Raw genomic sequence first — 19,291 nt, 5'->3', positions numbered from 1 at the left:
CCTCTTTTTCCTGCTAGCATACGTTAAACCCATGTGAATTGCCTCTTGTTCAATATTCTGTTTGAATTATAGCAATCTCTATATGTACGGACCATGGAGTTTTTTATTTATTCCGAATTCCAATTTCTAGAAAGGTGTAGGAGAAGTCTTCTTTTGGGCGGAAGGAGCTTCCACTCGTCGGGTCACGGATCCCGTGACAGATTTGGCAGTTTACTCACTCTTGAAGTATTCAGACACAAGCATCTCTTGATAAATTTTGCCAAGATGGAAGCCAACTTGTAGTTCAATACAACGAAATAAATTGAAGAATGTCCAAGAACTTCAGAATTGTTAGCACTTATGGGAGCTAGCATCTCCATCCAAAAGGCAGTACACCTTTTGTGGTTCAGAAAGAGAGTAGTTTTCAAGTAAATGATCCATACTCTCAATGCTTGAAGGTCGAACTTCATAACATTCCGCATGCAAACAATATCATATGACAACAATTTGGTTCCATGGCCAAAACAAATAACAGGGTTCCATAAGATCAAAACTTCTAGCAACCAAATTGTAGCTCGAGGATACAAGTTTCATACCATGAGCTCAACAAAACAGCATAAATAATAATCGAGTTTCTTTCAGTCCTAGAAAAGAAAAGGTCCGAGGAAAAGGAAAGGAAAAAATGAAACCAGCCAGCATTATTAAAAGCATCCTTTCCGTCCATATTCATGAGACCGCCCCCCCCCCAAAAAAAAAAAATGAAAGTAGAACAAAAAGGTCAGTGTACCCAGTCATCACTTCACTGTTATAATCTTGATAACAGATGCAGTTCCAACCCGGTGCAAAGCCACCACGGGATCCCCAGTCCTGCATAGTCCCTTCCCCTTGGCATGTTGAAGGGAAAAATCCAAAGCTTCTTCTGTTGTCTCAGCATTTGAGGCTTTAGCAGATCCTGCATATAAAACCGGCACCAACCCACGGAATATAAGGCTATGCCTTGCAGGAGCTTCATCACTGCATGACCAATCAAAGGAATCAGTCTGAATCTCTGGGACAACCACGGACAAAATGGGTATGCCCGGTCTGTATTTAGCCACCAGTTTTGCAGTACTTCCTCCCCTGGTTAAAACCAGTATAAGAGATGCTTTTACTGAATTGGCAGTTCTAACAGCAGATGAGGCCAGACTCTCCAATGGGCTCATGGGCACAGGTGAGTGTTCCATAGTCCTTTTAAAGACATCTCCATAATCAAGCGTGTTTTCAGCTTCTATGCATATTTTGGCCATGGTCCGAACAGCAAGTTCTGGATAAGCTCCAGCTGCTGTTTCACCACTCAGCATCACACAGTCACTACCATCAAGAACTGCATTGGCAACATCAGTGGCTTCTGCTCTAGTTGGTCGGGGGGACTTGATCATGGACTCCAACATCTGTGTTGCAGTGACAACTGGTTTTCCTTGGATGTTGCACTTGTAGATCATCACTTTCTGAGCAAGGAAAATTTTTTCAATTGGGATTTCCATTCCAAGGTCACCACGTGCCACCATAAATGCATCTGAATTTGCTAAAATATCATCGAAATTTGCCACTCCTTCTTGATTTTCAACCTACCAAAAAAGTTTCAAAGGAAAAATAAAATGACAATAAAACATCATAAAGCAATCATCTAAGCAACAAAGACAAGTGTTTAATTTTAGAACAATTATTTCGTAGGCATTAGCTCAAAATTTAAATGTAGATGATGACCTTTTCTACAAGTTGCTCGCATGGATTCTATCTCCTAGTAAGGTTTGGCTAACAAACAATACATACTCATACCAAGCAAAATAGTGAAAAGTACACATGCTAGCGTAAATGCCTGGTTCTGACTGCCAATAAAACCAGGTAGAAATTTTTTTCTTCTGTCTTAATGTAATCAACATACCTTGGACATGAGAAGGATGTTCTTAGAATGTTCTCCAAGCAACTTCCGAACCTCCACAAGGTCTGAGCCTTTACGAACAAAAGATAAAGCAATCATATCAATTTTATTGGGAACCCCCCAAGCCAATATATCTTCCTTGTCCTTCTCTGTCAAGGTTGGAAGATCCACTATAACTCCTGGGAGATTAACATTTTTTCTCTCACCAAGAGTTGCAGAATTCTCACAGCGACATCGAACCAAACCAGCTTTTGTATCACAGGATAATGCTGTAAATGATATTGTGCCATCTGCACAAAGTATTACCATTCCAGGTTTGACGTCCACGGCCAACTTTTTATAGCTCATGCAAATCATATTCTCATCACCCTTTAAGCTATAGTCAGTAGATATGGTGATTTCTTGACCCTGTTTGAGCTGGATGGGTTTCCCATCCTTCAGGAAACCAGTACGAATCTCCGGTCCCTGTGAACAAAATGAACAAAATAAGTGCTGTTTTTAAACCTATTAATTTTAAACAAAGAGCCTGACTTGGAACTGAAACTTGACCCTAGAAATGGCTAAATGATAAGCAGCTTTAGTTAGCACGAGGTGAACATACAAATGAATAAATAAGTAGGTTAGCACAAAGTGTTACTGATAAAATAAAATCAAAGTTTTCTACTATCTTTGAGAAAAATATAAAACCATTAGTGCAATATGTCCATACCGGTTCATTTAGGATTTGGATGCATTAACACTAAACCTGTATTCTATCTTTAATAACAGCATTCTGTCTGGCCCTTGCCCCCAATTTCTTTCTTAGATGTGAAGAGTTTGAATAATGAAAACGAGTTTAGAATGGCTGATTACATGCAAAAGAACATTTGCTCTTTACGGATGATGCTTCATGCTCTATTTAGCTTCATTCTATTTGATTTTTACTGGTGTACTACTAAAGACAATTACTAGTAAGAGCCTAACCTCCACTTATAATTTAGGATGAACAAAGTTGCCAAAACAGTTGCATTATGAAGTTCCACTTTATATTCCGTATCACAAACAAGAAATTGATTAGTAATGCATAATTAGCAGCTTCATAGAGGATATAACCCCAAAAAAACCAATTATTATCAGTCATATGCCATGGGTTATTTTTTATAGTCAGGCGTTGACTAGAATGGAATAACAACTTCCATAGTTAAAAGAAGTTTTTCGCAAAACAACAACAACAAAGCCCTTGTCCCAAACTAGTTGGGGTTGATTATATGAATCTTGAACCAATTTTTACCCTAGCGTTGACCGAGGAAGCACAATCTGCTTGCTACTAAAATATGGCACACTCTTTTAAAATCCGAGAGAGAACATGATTGAAAGAATAATATCCCTTCGCTACAAATATTGTTGAGAAAAACATAAAATGATCTCCACCATTTAATTAGTACATGAACAAGCCCCACAAACTTTAGAGAAACACCATAGCCAAAAAAAGATAAAGTAGCTGATGAAAAAGGCTGCTACAGACATGATTCAGCCATTTATCAGTCCGTACTTGAAAGCTGCAGCGCAGCAAGTAAACTCAGTTAAGACCCAATTGGCGCAACTTAGTTTGTTAATTTCTGTGATCGAAATAAAAAGCATCTATCTTCCATAGTTTTCTATTGAGCCAAAGGTGTAAGAACGGGTCAGAAATATACATTTTGACCTATTCCATGTATAAAGAGAGCTTTATTGGAGCAAAACTAAGAGAAATCAACACACAGTAAAATCAGGTGTGATATTTCTTTCATGTTTTCGGTTCAGTACTGAAATAAACAGGTCAAAATGTTCTCTTAACTCAAATTCGGGAAAACCAAAAACAGCAAAACAGATTTGAGAATAGAAAAAGACAAAATCCAAATGGACCAAAAGCTCCAAACTTTGGCACCCAAAATTACAAGAAAGTAAAGGATATGAATGACGGTGTAAGGGTACAAAAGGAGAGATATAACAAGGAAGAAACAGACATACACAACCTTTTTGCACAGAATCAAACAAACAATTAAACAGATTCCCAAAAAAAAAGGATCAGAAATGAAAATAATCACAAGATCAGACAAATAAAAACCAGTTTCGTAAATAAATAGAAAACAGCAGAATCAGACAAGAAACAAGTAATAAGGTAGAAGAAATGAAAAGCCCAGATGGGAAAAAGAAAACCTTGGTGTCAAGCATGACAGCACAGAGAATGCCAGTATTGACCATGGCGGCCTTGAGATTATCAAGGGTTTCTTGATGATACTCATGAGATCCATGAGAGAAGTTGAAGCGAGCGACGTTCATGCCAGCCCTCAAGAGTTTTTCGATCATAGGGACAGATCTTGATGCAGGTCCCAGAGTACAGACGATCTTGGTCTTCGGCCTCATCTCCATAACTCCTGCTGCTGCTGACACTGCATCTCCTCCACCGTTGCTGGGCGTCATTTATTTGTCAGGAGGAGGAGAACAAATTTAGGACTTGAAGTTTTAGGAATTTCTCTCTCTGTGGTTGTGTTGCGTGTTTTACCCAATACTACACACTAACTATATGTATATATATATAGAAATAACAAATAGAGAGAGAAGTGGATTTATGGATTTTTTTTATTTTTATTCTTGGAAGGGTTGTTTGGCAAGATTATTTAATTATTTGTTTATAAATGAAGAGACCAAGAAAGGGGAGGATCATAATATATCTATCTTGAGAAGCAAGACAAGATTAGGAATATCTTCTTTTTTGTTAAGGGTGTGTGTGTGGTTTGATTTGTACGCTGGTGTAGGGCATGATTTTGCCCTTTGGTAGGTGACAGTCACGCCCATAGAAATTTGGTTATCACATGTACAAAACTATCGGCTGCTTCTGCCACCCTCCCCCTCCCTCTTGCTAGCTTCTGCTTTAAAGGACTCTCTCCCACACTAGCTCAATCCAACTTAAGATGTTTTCAATTCACGATTTAAGTTTTTCCTTCATTGGATTAAATCATTTACTCTTCAAGAGTGGATGTAAACCAACCATGCAGTGAGTTTATGTGATTTGATCAGCAGATTCTGATGGACGTAGATGGGAGTGAGTTTGATTCACGAGGGAACGTTCATCCATTTCCTTGTAATTAATCAAATGACAGGGGAGGGTAGAAATCCACGGATATGAAAAACAAAAGAAAAGGAATGGATCTACTATTCCAATTCCATTTGACTTTCACAATAGTCACGATTCAGAGGGTTAGGCCACTTACCTTTTCTTTTGTTTTTTCATGGCTCTATTGGCATCACTCAACCAATACATCCTTTTGCCCTCGTGCTTGATTAGTAACGACCCGAAGCACAAGCTGTGTGTAATTTCCCATAAACCAAACTGGCCCTAGGACACTGCGAAAAGTAAACAAAGGAAGAGAGAGAGAGAGAGACAAGACATAGATTAGAGGGACAGGACATCAATCCAAGCACAAGCACCGCACAACATCTAATTCTCAATCTGTAGGCAGCGAGGGTGGCAGATGTCATCAAAAACTGCTGGCCGTTTGAACCACAAAAGGGGTCAATGCCTCTTACTTTGATTTTTTATTCATCTGGTCTCACCTCAACGGTCATCCTTACCCCACCATGCTTTATTTAATTTAACAGTGATGGTCAATCTCCAAAACCAGAGATGGTATTTGATCATAACTCATGCGAGGTTGAAAGAAATGCGTGCTTTAGTTTTACTCGTATCATAAACAAAAGACACCAAACTCGAAAGTGATGATAATGAAGAAAATCATAGGGATCAATAGTGGAATCCTGTATAGGGTCTTGCTGAGAACAGCTGGAGTTGCATGGAATCACAAATCCTAACCATCCTTGTGCATCACGGACACCATGATTTGTGAGTTTCAGGCACGGCTGTCCTGTCCTTTGCGTCGCCCTTGTGTTATGACTGCATGGATTTTGGCACTTCCATGGCACAAAATAAAAAATAAAAAGCCACTGCTAGGGCAACATAAATGCTCTCTATTATTGTACTAATGATCCAAGCTTAGTTCAATAAAAGTGTCACTATATTTATCATTAGTTTAACCTGCCAGACTTCGTCATGATTGCTCCCATGCCTCGACCGAACCTTCACAATGAAGTCGACATGTTACACAAGGTGTGATCCAGAATAGAAAAAAATTCGGGAGCACTGTACTAATACCGCTCAAAATTTCTCACTACCAACCCAAAAATGAATAGATGAGTTTTCAAGCGATCAGCATCCTCTAGAATGTTTGTGGTGAACTCATCCAGGCAAGTTAAAGTTCATCATGGCTCCGTGGCTGTTCTTTGTTCATCAACTCTAGTTTATTTTCCAGTTCCTGTCACATTCAAATCCATCAGAATGTTCAATGCAGAAAGTAAGAGTTTCATTCTTAAAAAGTTCAACTACCTTAAGCTTTCCTTCTATGCAAAGGGCTGGGGTAGATAGCAATGCCACATACCTTGCATGGGAAGCTTAAAGGGTTAGCCAGCAATATAAAGCATATGATCACACACAAGAAAGGGCATAAACAGGTCCTTACTCGCAACGGCTTGGTTCATCTACATCTGTAACCTCATTATCCAGTCCGCATCTTAGCCTGACCTGTAAAAGGACATAAATCACAGATATCAAGACAAGGCAATGAGTCTTTTCTTCATTGTATTTTATTTCTATTTGCCTCGCACCTCTTGTTAGGTCAAAAGTAAATATTGACACCAATCCAAGTGTGAATTTAACGTCTAGAGAGAAATGGAAAAAACAAATTATCTTCATTGACAGAAGTTCATATCAGTTTCACTTTCACTTTCATTACAGTTTGCATAGCAATTTAAGACGTTGAGAGAAAAGAAAGGAAATATAAAATGAAGTTAAGAGATGAAATGAAGTCAGAACTTTTTTTTTCCCTTTCAACTAGCATGGAATTATGCCCAACACGTTTACAGCAATTGGATTACTTGTTTCCTTATTTTCTTTATCCTGGACGTCATTAAAAAATCGAAAGAAAGTAATTATGCCCATCAAGTTCACAGCAATTGAATTTTTCCGTAACATGATTCAGCATGAAAGTGTATATACCTTCAAACTTCGATCAGGCCCATTCCAGCACTTATCCCCATTTGAAAAGACCATAACTCGGTATGAGTCCTCGAATTTCTCCCAGCGCCTTACCCAAAAGAAAGAAATTATCAGGTACAGAGAAAATAAATACCATGTAAGCTAATCAATACCCAAAAGAATAAGATGCTTAGGTTCATCTCTCCCATGGATATCCAGGTTAAATGAAAGAATAAACAAAATGTTGACAGCATCCCTAGAAAAGCATAACGATGCATGATTTTTTTCCAGATGATCCCATAATATATGAAGGAGGCAGGGAGATTTCTAGTTAAAGAACAAAAGGAATTCCATAGACACATTACCCCAAACGAGTTGTTGAGTGGCCCTCTGACTGGGAAGCTTGTTTGAATGAGCAGACTTTGTAAACATACCTGAGGTGTGAATTTCAATTGTCAAAAGGTAAGATAAATCAGTGATCACAACTGAAACAGAAAAGGAATATAAACTAGCAGAAGCAAGGTTGTGAACTTGTTCTGCTTGCTCTCAAAACAGCGATCATAGAATGAATAGAACTCCTTCTCTGTCCCTGAAATATTAACCTTTACAGTTAACTAATAGAAATCTGCTAACGCCACAGGGGTGCATACATGTACAGCTTGTCAATACTAACCAAAATCATGTTCGAGCTTTTGTGTCAGCCTTGATATCCTTGACTGTATTTTAGACAACTTAGCACTGGACTCGTCGTATTCCTTGCGTACACGAGCAGCCTCTATAGAAGTCAAAAGGTAACTGGTGACCTGATTTTCACCCATTCATTTCCAACATTAAGTTATTCAATAGTAACATAGTGTTTTAAAATTGACCTGATTTATCCACTGGAGTTTGGAATAATTTAAAGGCTTGTAGAATGCTCCTAAAGGTTTGCTGTATATTCTCCAACCAAGATGGATTACCTGGGAAGGTTGTATCTGACAACAAGTACCTAATATCAGCTCCTTAAATAAAAACAACTGAGCACAAAAGGCAGTGGCAACAAACAGTTGCAAACCTGAAAATTCAACTTCATCATCAGAGTCAGATTTATAAGGAGCATCATCAACATCATCGCGAACTTCCTCTTCATAAGTCTCATCTACATCATCTTCTCCATCAACATCATCATCCTTGCCAGTTTCATCAGCAGTTTCTGAAGCATAGCCATCATATTTCTCATCATGTGTGTCATGGGCCATCTCTTCATGGTCTCCATGGTTGTTGTCCTTTGTATCCCTAACTTCCTCAGTTTGCTTCTCTGAATTTCCTGTCCAACGAGATCCAACAAGGCGGCCCAACTCTTCCTTTGACAATCCTTTTGCATCAGTGGATTCATCCTTCTCCTGAAGACAGCATTTAGAGAAACCACCAAAGGTAGTCAAGATGGTGAGCTTCATGGGATTATCATGCCATAAGCAAATCATCAATCAACAAAAGCATGATGAGGGACAAGAGGATTATCATGCCTTATGCAAGACTGTAATACCAACTACTGGTTGTATATTTTAAACTTTTTCTAGAGAACTTAAGGAATGGTGTACAAAAAAATCCAGGAAAAGGGTGATTCTATGGTGAACCCCTCATTAAAATGCAATTATAAATGAACCAGCCAAGAACTGTACTAACCCCTATGTGAGAAGGTCAAAGGAAGAGCTAAAGCTTGATATATGAATCCCCAATCAACAAAATATGGGAACAGGATAAGTATCATGACACTACTCTTTTTTACATTAGCTAGGGGTGGGGTGGGGTGGGGTGTGGGGTGTGGGGCTTACCTCTTCCATAGGTTGAGCATGAGACACCTCATTTCCAACATCATGGCCAGTTTCAGGCACAAGTGTAGACTCATCCTTGATTTTTGTGGTGACAGGCTCTTCATCCTCTTGTCCCTCATGCTGTATTAACAAGGAATGGCATGTTATATTTTTGACAGTGACTAAGCTGCCAAGACAGTGTAGCACCACTTTCCAGGAGTAGTAAATGTGTACAAATGCACTCTTTTTTACCTTCTCCACTTTGCTATCTGGAGATCCTTCAATTTTGGAAGCATAACCACTTTCATCTTCAGCTCCATGATCAGCAAACTCGTCCACAACATCCTATTAGAGATTACAAAACTTAAACAGAATTAGCTACAGCATTGACTTATGAGCATATCAATTTCTTCAAAACAAGTCAGTCATCTTTCAGCAAGCATTTTGTACATGGGGATACCTTACTCATTCAAACAAATGGAACATTTAAGGGTATTGGAGAAACCTCTTTGCAATAGTAGGAATAAACCTATTAACTTTTCTATCAAATCAAGCCTCGATATTTCTAGCTCATTTTTTTAATTTATGTCTTAAAAAAAAATTAAAATGATGGTGGCGTCAGTGAATTTAGAACTTCTGCATCAAAATATGTAATGGATATGCAAATGCAGAGAAAAAGATTGGGATGCATCTTTCAATTTTTATATGGGCTAATTTGATCAGTTTATCAGCAGAGTAATTAAGTTTGGAAGAGAATTGCTGAGCAGGCAAGGAATGCGGATATCTACTTGTTCAGACCACTCCTATATGCTTTTAGAAGATGTTATAAAGAAAAGCACTTTAAACATCCTCGACAAATTATGAGAGTCTGAATGTGTGCATGCTCACATAAAGGTTGATGAATGATGAACATCAAAATGAGACAAACAGTCAGACCTGATATGCAGGAGAATCATCCAAAACACCAATTTCATCATGGTTTTCCATATCTTTGTCTTCATTGTCGATTTTCTCCTCAGCGTGGCCTTTTTCTAGGTTAGCTCCCCCCTTAACTGCACTTTTTTCCCCATTGACCTTTTCTTCAGCTTCTTTCCTTTGTTTCTCTTCCTTTTCTTTCTGCAAACGTTCTTTCTCTTCTGTCTTCTCTATCTGTTCTTTAAGCTCTACATGGGGAGGAGAAGCAGAAGAACATTCACACAATTGTTAACCCCACACGTGAAGAAACGTACAGAAACACGCAGGTGTTGTTAGATATGTCAGTCTATCTATGTTTACAATGCTCAAATCTTCTTCAACAAGCCTAGCAGACTTAAAGTACAACAGTACAACAGTACAACATGGAGAAAAACTACACCTTTAAGCTGTTCAACAAGCCCTTTTAGTATCTTCTCCTCATTTTTTAGCTTGGATAGTTCAGCCACATCTTTGGCGAATGCTATTTTTGCTTGTTCAACTTCTTTTTTTCTCAACGCAACCCCTTCCTTATATGTAGCAATCTTTTTCTTCAATTTATCTCTTGCCACTTTGCCAGCTTCCCAGCATGTATTTGGACACTTAACTTGGTCATCATACTCATCACTCCCATCACAACAATCTACATTATGAGGCAGTCAATACAAACTACAAGGAAGAAAAGGAGAGAGAGAGTATAACAATACACTTATTATTATTTTGTTTACATGTAGCATATGCTTACCGCAGATGCCATCATTGACTCTGGAAGAGAATAAGAAAACGGGATCATGCCCTGCATTTCTACAATAGAATTGCCCACCGGGGCATGCTGATGTGCCTGCATTGCATCCATAAGATATATAGTAAAAGAAAAGGTAAGAATATACCAGTATTTTTTGAGAAAAGCAAGTTCCTTTTATTGTTTTTTCTTCAAAAGGGGGCTAAATGAGATATCTACAAGTATCAAGACAAACTTTTAATGGAAAATAGAAAATAGAAAAAGAAGAAATGCCCAATTGCTACAATGGGAAGCTGTGTGAAGGCACGAAAGACATGAAAGAAGAAGCAAGAGAAACAGACCAGGCTCATCGGTACCATCAGGGCAATCACAGAAGTCATCATTGAGGTGAGCCTTGGTGAAAGTAGCGGATCCATCTTTACATTTTATAGTAGGTGATGATGTCTTGTAATAATTCCCATCTGGGCATCCCAAAAAGATAAATAAAAAAAAAATCTCAGCATGATGATGATGTTAGAAAACAAATCGAAAAACAACAGAAAGGTTAGAAAGATGGGGTAGAAAGGAAGGAGTGACCTTGAGGAGGGATTCCAAGAAAAGGGTCAATTGGAACAACAGCTGATGTAGCAATGGAAGCTGTGGTACATAAGAGTGCATAAACAATCGGAGGAAATAATATGAAGAAGCTGCTGCTGCTCTCTCCTTTCATTGTTTCTTTTTTATTATTATTATTGTTATTATATATTCGTTACCCTCTCTGTGTATCGAACAGCAAAGCAAGAAGATTCTGACTCTGAGTGTGAGAGGAGAAGAGAGAGAGAGTAATCAATTATTGTGTGAGCTCGGAATCATAGACGGAGGACGATGGATGGCAGAGGCAGGGAAGGGAAGGAGTTGATGAGTGATGCGAAAACGACGCTGTCTCCATTCCTTATATTTTATTTTATATTACTATCTAACAACCTTATTAATTAATGGCAATTATGTATAATATTGAAAATGACGAAAGTATTGGAAAATAAAATAAAATATCATTATCCATTTCAGTGAGAGGAGAGCAGAGAAGAAAGAAGAAGAAAAGGAGGAGGTGGAAATGGAGGGAAGCTCACTTTTAGGCTGTTACAAAACCCATTACAATTCCTTCTTCTTCAACCCTTCTTCTTCTTCTTCGTCTCGTTACTATTACCATTATTATTCTACTACAACTACTACTAGCAAGGCAATGTCAGATTGGTAGCCTCAATTTCACACCCACTAACAAGAAGGACAAGAACAACAACAACAACAACAACAACATACGGCCCATTCTTCCTCTACCATTCACATGCCACCGGTTGACAAGACTGGGAGGTTTTGCAGCCCGGCCGAGAGCTCGCTTTGTATGCCCCCCCTCCCTCGATCTCTCATTTCTTTTTCTTTTTCTTTTTCTTTTTCTTTTTTTCCCTCTAGAGAGAGAGGGAGAGTAGTTCATCCTCCTTGCACTCACTATCTAAAGCCTGTTTACTTTGTAAGAGAAACAAGCATACTGGGTCTTCATTTAGAGCCATGGAGAGACAGGGAAGAAATTACTACCTTAGGGGTGCTTCTTTTTTTGTGTGAAATATATTTTACACGAATATTTTCATATCTTAGCATGTTTGTTTTTTGAAAATAAATAATTTACATAATAAAAAAACTATAGTTAATATCTTATTTGCAAGAAAATATTTTATATTCATAAAGTCACCACCACTTTTTTTTCACTATTGTCGTCATTTAAAAATTATTTTATATGTAATTACAAGAAAATATTTATTAAATTAAATATTAAAATATTTTGTTTAATAAATGGATGCGCTAATTTTTAGTTTTTAATTAATACGAATATTTGGATTAATTTAATAATTTTTAAAAAACAAATTTAAAATTTGAAGTGAGGTTGAAAGTTGAAATTAGCCCAGCACACGGCCCATTCCGTATAAAAAGAAGAGCCGTAGGCCCCCTAGATAAGGCCCATATGTAGCGGCTGCAACAGCCCCCGGGGGTTCTTGGATTAGGGTTTTCCGTGCCCCTCCCTCTTAACTCTCAGCTATATATAACAAGAGAAGCAGCAGAACTAGAAGCAGCAGCGGGGCTAACCAGGATAACACTTTCTGCATCTTCTCTTAGGTTTAGCATACATGCCTGATATTGCAATTCTTTGGTCTTAATCAATAGATTATTGGCCAAAGAATCTATCGTCAGGCAATAGTGATGTATATCTGTATGTATATACATGCATGCATTTTCTACCTTTAGCTCCGACTGTCCATTTTTTCTCTTGAAGAAATTGTTTTTAGGGTTTGTTGGTGACAAGGTAGATACATCTTATTATATTTTGATCTTGTTCTCCTCTTTTCTTCTTTGATCTGTCTCAAATTTAAAATTTTGGTTTGATGATGATGATGGATGATTAATTGATTGATGGATGATGATAAAAATCAGACGGATTCCCACTGATTTATACTGTGATTACACAACCAGCTACTTCTGACACGATCTCATCATCATCTTCAAGCACTTTTTTCTGTTTTTAATTATTACGATTATTATTAGCATTAATATTTGGGGGCCGGTGATGTAAGAAAATATTTGCTACTCTTGATGGAGTTATAAATAATTCCATTTGATGATTCTTATCCACCAAGATCTCTGAGGCCCTGATCTGTTTTTCTGTTAATCTTAAATACTGAAACTGGCCGATTTTACCTGATTTTGATTTTTGGCTGCAAGGGTGGTTTTGGTCTAATCTTGCCAGCGGATGACGACGACGAAGAAGAGGAGGAGGACAGTTGTATGGATGGATAACCAGAGGAAAGGCAAGCCATTTTTACTGTTATTTTAGCTTCATTCAAGAAAAAATGGCACCTTTTAAATGGTGCAGATGAATCTATTGATTTTCGAATTTATACTATTTTCTCATTCCTCACAAGAAGTAGAATACAAGTTAAAAGTTCTTCATATGAGTTGTCTTTCCCTGCATTGATCAACAGGAATCGATGCTAGGTTCCTGAATATTGTCCTCGGCAGCCAGATCAGCCGAACGAATCCATAATTTAAGGCTCCAACTCCCAAAATGAAAGGCTCCCGCACCGTTTAGTTTGGCTTCCCTAGAATTGGACTGGAAGGGTTTTATTTTCATCATTTAGTGGATGGAAATTAGCATCTTAATCCTGGGGTTCATACATACAGATATACGAAGTTAGCTTGTTAGCATGGAGCACCTGCCTCGCAACAAAACAAGGAGACTTGACAACCCCAATAGAGCTCGAGCAATTCAAAACTTGATTTACCTCATTGAAGTATAAAGAACAGAAAAAAAACTACCAAGAACTTGACAAGAAAACATGGACTGGAAATCGAATATAGAAACCAAATGGAAAGAAGAATACGAAATGGGTATTGCTAGAAACTTACCGAGGGTCGGTTTAGAATGCGTTATGGAGAGCTTCACTGATGCCAGAACTAAGATTCATTGATTTCCCTGTTTACTGTAACTGCTTTTGTTCTCATCGCTGTTTTTGAAAAACGTTAATGCCTTGACAAGTTGAGAATTCAATGTTGTTTTGCTAACCAGAAGCAACTAATCTTCTTCTACTCTTGCCATTCCCATCACTGCTAATATTTCCCCGACACCAAAAAAAAATTCAATTCAATCCCATTAAAAAAAGTGATGACGCCCCAAAACCTAGAATGTTTTAGTAATAAGTTATTTAGTTTATGAATAATGGTTAATCAAGATGTTCAAGAAGTAATTTTTTTTTATCAAGAAGCATCAAATTAATGGTAAAAATTCAAGTACATGTAAAAACAAACTTAATCAAGAAGACTTGAAGACAATGAAGTCAGTAATTTTACGAGGAAAAATGATTTAAAAGGATGTTTTTGTATTTTAGGATAATTAATACTTTAAAATATATATAAATTATTAAGAAAAAAAAATTCTCAACACTTACTATGATAACACTTATTATAATATTTTAGGAATAATTTTAGAAATATTTATATTCCTTGAACTTTGTTGTTTTCAAACAATGAAATTACTAAAAAAATCACTTGTTTTTTATGCCATTAAAGATGAACAAATATCTTACAAACATACCCCTTAAAAAATCTTGAATAATATTCTAGATATAGTAATTTTTAGTGCTGGGTTTAGCATATTGCTTCAAGTTTAGCTGAACACAAATATTTTGAATTTCGCATGTCACCTTACCTAGGTATATTTCTTGAAACCAAACCTGCTAGATTTGGCATCCCAACGCACCAAGTTTATATTTAATTGACAGTTTGTTTGAGTATTGAATCTAGCATCCCACCAGCTTACAGTTGAGTACGAATTTCGAAAGATACCTCCTTTGCCTTCTTATCTTGTAATGTTTTCTTTTCTTTTCTTGAAAGAAATTAATAGCTACTTGGGAAATTAAAATTAATGGAATTCTTAAATTCCTAGTTAGGAGGCAGATTGCATATCCAGAACAGAGAGTCATTCCATGCAAAAACATTAGATCCATTCATTAAACTTTGCTTCCTTTTTCCATCTGATTGGATTCTCTGGGACAATGCAAACTCACTTTACCAAGCCAATACCACAATAAGGGTGGTATTAGAGTTTCCTTGGCCCGTTCTTCTCTGTCACTCACAAAAAGTCAATTGCAAGCTGATCTGAATCCAGCCAAGACGTTAGTCAACTGGGAAGCCGCTAGGATCTTTTCAAGAAAAACCTTCAGCACTTCTGACGCTTAATCTTATAATAGTCTGCTGCTCTCAACCACAGCCACACGGCACACGCAAGGCAAGGCAATCAATGAATCTTCCCCCTCTTGCAAACATTCCAAGAATAGAAAATTATAGCAAAAATAATGATGGATTGTGGTAATAATAATATTAGGCTAGAAAACTGTAAAGGAAGGAACAAGGTAGCCAAAAAAAGGGCATTAAAAGCTCCTTTTACTCAAATCTATTGCACATACTTTTCCAACCTTGCCAACCTAACGAAGGGGTTACATGACAAGGCAGAAAAGAACCAAACAGGAAAATAAGAATAACTATAGAAATTTAAGGGGGGAAAAAAACATATATCAAAATAGGAATATAATGGCCCTAAAGCAGAAAACCCTAAGCCCCCAAAAACCTATCATCTGCCATATTTCTCATTGCCTCCGATGCATCTTTAGTTTTACTAACCAAACATTCTCAGAATCATTCAGGTCTCCATTAGAATATGCAGTTCAAGTATGTTCTTAGCTCGAATCAGAGACATTGCCCAGAGACTTCTATGAACCATTTACCAGCTCTTTCTTTTCATCACTTGGCTTTCCATCCCATACCTGCACTAATGCACAATGAGACAGCAAAAGTTAGAAAGTATTCTCCAAGACAGTGGAAAGAAACCATAAAAATAATCTAAAAAACAAGAAAAACATATGGTGAAGATCAAGTGCCTGTTTCTTGAGCTGCTGTTGCTTGGCCTTCTTCTCCTGAATCATCTTCTCCCGATCCTCGTAAAACCCAAAATCATCTAATATGCATGTTTTGCTGCTATGCTCCTGGAATATCTTTATCATTTCAAGCCCTTGCTCTAACTTGACCTAAAATCACCAAGAGTGCACTTTAGAATGAAAAAGATGAGGGGGGAAAACCAACAAAGAATTACACAAGCAACTACAACTACCTCTTGAGTGTCCCTGCTGTTGGTTACAGGTTTGTTCTCATTGTTTTCGAGGGTAATATGCTTCAACAAACTGTTGGGAACATCCTTCACAAAGTGCCACTTCACAGGGAAATAGCCTGTCCACTTGTCTTGTTGCCAATATTCCACACTCTTGTCAAAATCAACTCGGCCCATCATCTCTGCAAGTCCCACAAATTGCCCACTGGTATTGACCTAGGAAAAAATTTAAAGAGAAAGCTAAGCCCATAGCCATTGACAGTTGTGGAATAATAAATCAGAAAGATTGATAGCATCCCTATGCTCACCGAGAATAAAAGGAACACTGGGCAGCCACCAGATTTCTGCCCAGCCTCTTGATATGCTGCATCAAGCTTCTTGTTACCATTTGGTGTGCTGGCCCAGACACTGTATTTAATGCACTTATGCACATCATCCTCGCTGTAAGATTTAATAATGAAAAATTTAGCATCAACATATTCCACTGGGAAATCTGCTTTGTTATATTGTTCTCGATCAGGAACCTCAGTTGTCTTATCCTTCTCCTCAGCATTAGCATCACTTGATGGCACACTCTGCCCCTTGACTACAACTGTGGAAGGAACAAAACCCTTCTGGTTTTTGAAATAGCCCTTGGCCCTAGGTCCTCTGTTCAGCTCATTCAAGCCATCAATATTCTCATTGCGAAAACCAAAATAACCATTGCCTTGCCCCTTGGGTTTATATTTGCTGTCGATAGGCAACCACCCTTGACCATTTATTCCTGCATTATAACCACCAGATCCAAAGCCCACGCCAGATTTGAAACCATTCCCATATTGACCATAGAGTTTGTTTGAATACATCCTATTCATATATCCATGAGTTGAACCCATGCCTGATGCCAGACCAGGGTGCTGCCATCCCTGACAAATCAAACAAAATCATCCATGAGAAAAAATACACTAAAGTATAAATGAATATTTGTAATTGGAAAAACAAGGAATGTTCCCAAAATGAGTCTAAAAATATTATGAAAAATCAAAAGTCAAACACAAAAATTAATGTAGCCCAACTTTGATATACAGGTTACCAATCAAAGATGATATAGCAACGTTAAAAGTACTATAGAAGTGAAGAATCAGAGGGTAGACTGACAATGAAGGAGAAGGATTTAACCAACTGAATAAGTTTATTTTTCTGAATCAAAAGTTAGTTTATTTGAGAAGGATATTATGAACAGGTTATGAAGAATAAGTTGGGAGACACAATCAAGAATCACCAATTTAGTAAAAAATATGTAATAGATGGAATGTGGAAGATCATAGATGGCATACCATGAAATGAGAATTTTGATGGAAATTCTGATTTCTTGAAGATGGAGCATTGCTAGCCTTTGAAAATGAAGAAGAAATATCAGTGTTCCTATACAGGCCATCGGAAAGTACAGAACTATCCAGCAACGGGATATCAGGCTGTAACCTATCAAAACAAGATCTCAGATCCTTGTAACCAGAAGCAGGAATGCCCTTTGTATAACTACCCCTTCCATATGAATTTTGATACTTAGGTTTGTAAGGAACTGCACCATTGGCTCCTTTAACATCCCCACCATTTGCAATGCCATTAGAATTCTCTTTACCTGTTTCCACAGGCAAAGACTTCTGGTCAGCAGCTTTTGTGATAGAAAGATCGCCTTGTGAAGGGGCTATGTGGCTGGGGATGAAGGGCTCACTGGTAGGAGTCAATGGCTGGAAATAGGGAGTAGGATATTGGTAGTGCTGAGGACCATATAACTGACCATCATTTCCCATTGTAGGAACTGGAGAAGCTGCTGGGGAATATGGGCCATAGGGTCCATACCAATAACCATGAGGATACATAGCAGATCCGTTTCCCTGAAAACACAAAAAGGCACATTAGAAAACCAATTTTTTAGAAAAGAAAAGAATCTCCACTTATCGAAGAATAACAATTACACCTCCATTTGAAACAACTATCAACCATACAGATGTACTTACAGAAGTTATATCTACTCCTTCTGTATTCAGATACTTTGAGTAGTCGTCCCACTCGCCAGTTCCATTATAGCCTAGAAGACCAGCAGCGAGACATAGTTTATCAAATTTACATTCATCTCTTAGAGACATCACGGTAGGAATAATTCAATACAGAAAGCATTTGATATCAAAATCCAATAGCACTTCAGCATGTTAAACTCACCACCATAGTAGTACGAGGGATAACCATTAGGAAGATAGCACACAGTTGGATCCATGAAGTTGGATAGCACTGGGGTCACAGACCGGTCACTTGGCTGGATCTAGTAATAACCAAATTAACAAATATAAGCACAAGCCTAAACCAAAGATAAAGATCTACATTTAAAGGCTGCAAATTACCTTGTTGGTGGGCTCGGGCATGTCTAAGGTTTTTGTTTGTGAGTCTATGGATAATTTCTGCAGCAAATCTGAAGTTTCTATGGAAATTAAAAGTAAAGGAATTACATATGTTCTAAATCATTATATTTTAACAAATATTAGGAAAAAAAGTCCCAACTTTGACTAGGAAAAACCAGGATATTTAGAGAAAAAAAGCACATCACCAAGAAGCGAGCTTTCAATAGACAAATCAAGCAAAATACAGAAAACCAAATCTCACAGTGTGAAATTCAATCACTTGTCCTGCATATATGCCAAACAAATCAATCTGACAAAGGCATAGCTATCAGTATAGTAAAAAAACACTCGAAGACCATCTCAAGTTCAACAAAATCCCTGAAAAGGAAGCTATAAAACAAACCAAAAACAAGAATCCAGCAGATCAAAAGCAAAAAAAATAAAAGAAAACAGCAGCAAGTCAAAAGAAAAGGAAAAGCTCAGAAGAGTAAATAAGGATACGTTCAGCAGAAGATGAAAGGGTAGCCATGATAGATCTTGGGAGATGATAAAACCCTTTGGTGGGTTCAGTTGATAGCCGCCAAAGGTTTGAGCTTTTAGGGTTTTTGGGGGAAAGAGGGTTTTTTTCACTCTATGTTTGTGATTCAAATACCTCCAGCACCCTCCACTCGCTTCGATCTCCTATTTTTCTCTCACCCGCAGGTCGTTTAGTGATATCATCAATGTTTTTTCACTGGACCACGTGTCCACTCGGCAAGCTGCGAGTTATTTATTTATTAGGTTTTTCG

General features: G+C 37.7%; 3 protein-coding genes, 1 long non-coding RNA gene and 2 other non-coding genes across 11 annotated transcripts; 3 read left to right on the top strand and 3 right to left on the bottom strand.

The window, feature by feature from the left end:
• Positions 1–495: 495 nt before the first annotated feature.
• On the bottom strand, positions 496–4,536 carry LOC133703237 (pyruvate kinase, cytosolic isozyme). Its single transcript, XM_062127730.1, has 3 exons — positions 4,079–4,536; positions 1,904–2,365; positions 496–1,586 (listed from the first exon to the last, which is right to left on the bottom strand). Exons 1-3 carry the CDS (start codon positions 4,340–4,342, stop codon positions 774–776), a joined length of 1,539 nt encoding a protein of 512 aa, XP_061983714.1. The 5' UTR covers positions 4,343–4,536; the 3' UTR covers positions 496–773.
• A 1,331-nt stretch (positions 4,537–5,867) lies between these two features.
• On the bottom strand, positions 5,868–11,338 carry LOC133702881 (glucosidase 2 subunit beta-like). Of its 4 annotated transcripts, XR_009843809.1 has the most exons (17): positions 11,013–11,337; positions 10,778–10,897; positions 10,440–10,535; positions 10,098–10,337; positions 9,680–9,906; positions 8,996–9,088; positions 8,765–8,884; positions 8,005–8,332; positions 7,820–7,924; positions 7,624–7,725; positions 7,482–7,539; positions 7,316–7,384; positions 6,972–7,059; positions 6,436–6,497; positions 6,303–6,354; positions 6,096–6,231; positions 5,868–5,996 (listed from the first exon to the last, which is right to left on the bottom strand). XR_009843809.1 is itself a non-coding variant. In XM_062127243.1 (16 exons), exons 1-16 carry the CDS (start codon positions 11,143–11,145, stop codon positions 6,169–6,171), a joined length of 1,956 nt encoding a protein of 651 aa, XP_061983227.1. In that variant the 5' UTR covers positions 11,146–11,337; the 3' UTR covers positions 5,868–6,168. The 4 variants fall into 4 exon arrangements, 1 of the variants encoding a protein (XP_061983227.1); XM_062127243.1 differs by having other exon boundaries at positions 5,868–6,231; XR_009843819.1 differs by lacking the exons at positions 5,868–5,996; positions 7,482–7,539 and having other exon boundaries at positions 6,206–6,231; positions 11,013–11,338.
• Positions 11,339–12,040: 702 nt separating this feature from the next.
• On the top strand, positions 12,041–14,013 carry LOC133703741 (uncharacterized). The gene is made up of 2 exons (XR_009843935.1): positions 12,041–12,771; positions 13,188–14,013. It is a non-coding gene; the product is annotated as an uncharacterized LOC133703741 (long non-coding RNA).
• LOC133681249 (small nucleolar RNA R12) lies at positions 12,877–12,953 on the top strand. Its single transcript, XR_009836483.1, has one exon. It is a non-coding gene; the product is annotated as a small nucleolar RNA R12 (small nucleolar RNA).
• LOC133681218 (small nucleolar RNA SNORD24) lies at positions 13,025–13,114 on the top strand. Its single transcript, XR_009836467.1, has one exon. It is a non-coding gene; the product is annotated as a small nucleolar RNA SNORD24 (small nucleolar RNA).
• A 1,361-nt stretch (positions 14,014–15,374) lies between the features above and the next one.
• Positions 15,375–19,164, bottom strand: LOC133703042 (YTH domain-containing protein ECT2-like). 3 transcript variants are annotated; one of them, XM_062127475.1, is made up of 9 exons: positions 19,005–19,164; positions 18,507–18,583; positions 18,328–18,427; positions 18,126–18,196; positions 17,442–18,002; positions 16,434–17,030; positions 16,129–16,341; positions 15,899–16,045; positions 15,375–15,799 (listed from the first exon to the last, which is right to left on the bottom strand). In XM_062127475.1, exons 1-9 carry the CDS (start codon positions 19,030–19,032, stop codon positions 15,731–15,733), a joined length of 1,863 nt encoding a protein of 620 aa, XP_061983459.1. In that variant the 5' UTR covers positions 19,033–19,164; the 3' UTR covers positions 15,375–15,730. The 3 variants fall into 3 exon arrangements, with proteins under 3 accessions (XP_061983459.1, XP_061983613.1, XP_061983535.1); XM_062127629.1 differs by having other exon boundaries at positions 15,375–15,789; XM_062127551.1 differs by having other exon boundaries at positions 15,375–15,784.
• Between the last annotated feature and the right edge of the window lie 127 nt (positions 19,165–19,291).

Source organism: Populus nigra, chromosome 1 (assembly GCF_951802175.1).
Source record: "Populus nigra chromosome 1, ddPopNigr1.1, whole genome shotgun sequence".
Classification (NCBI taxonomy): domain Eukaryota; kingdom Viridiplantae; phylum Streptophyta; class Magnoliopsida; order Malpighiales; family Salicaceae; genus Populus; species Populus nigra.
Note: the sequence above shows the minus strand (reverse complement) of the source record. Positions and strands in the feature narration are given on the sequence as shown.

Coding starts and splice junctions, on each gene's coding strand:
- LOC133703042 (XM_062127475.1), bottom strand. CDS start 19,032: ATGGCTACCCTTTCATCTTCTGCTGAAC. Junction 18,428..18,506: donor TGCCCGAGCCCACCAACAAG/GTAATTTGCAGC, acceptor GGTTATTACTAG/ATCCAGCCAAGTGACCGGTC. Junction 16,046..16,128: donor ACAGCAGGGACACTCAAGAG/GTAGTTGTAGTT, acceptor TGGTGATTTTAG/GTCAAGTTAGAGCAAGGGCT.
- LOC133702881 (XM_062127243.1), bottom strand. CDS start 11,145: ATGAAAGGAGAGAGCAGCAGCAGCTTCTTCATATTATTTCCTCCGATT. Junction 9,907..10,097: donor GCTTGTTGAACAGCTTAAAG/GTGTAGTTTTTC, acceptor CTCCCCATGTAG/AGCTTAAAGAACAGATAGAG. Junction 9,089..9,679: donor ATGATTCTCCTGCATATCAG/GTCTGACTGTTT, acceptor AATCTCTAATAG/GATGTTGTGGACGAGTTTGC.
- LOC133703237 (XM_062127730.1), bottom strand. CDS start 4,342: ATGACGCCCAGCAACGGTGGAGGAGATGCAGTGTCAGCAGCAGCAGGA. Junction 2,366..4,078: donor CTGTCATGCTTGACACCAAG/GTTTTCTTTTTC, acceptor TTTTGTTCACAG/GGACCGGAGATTCGTACTGG. Junction 1,587..1,903: donor ACATCCTTCTCATGTCCAAG/GTATGTTGATTA, acceptor CTTTTTTGGTAG/GTTGAAAATCAAGAAGGAGT.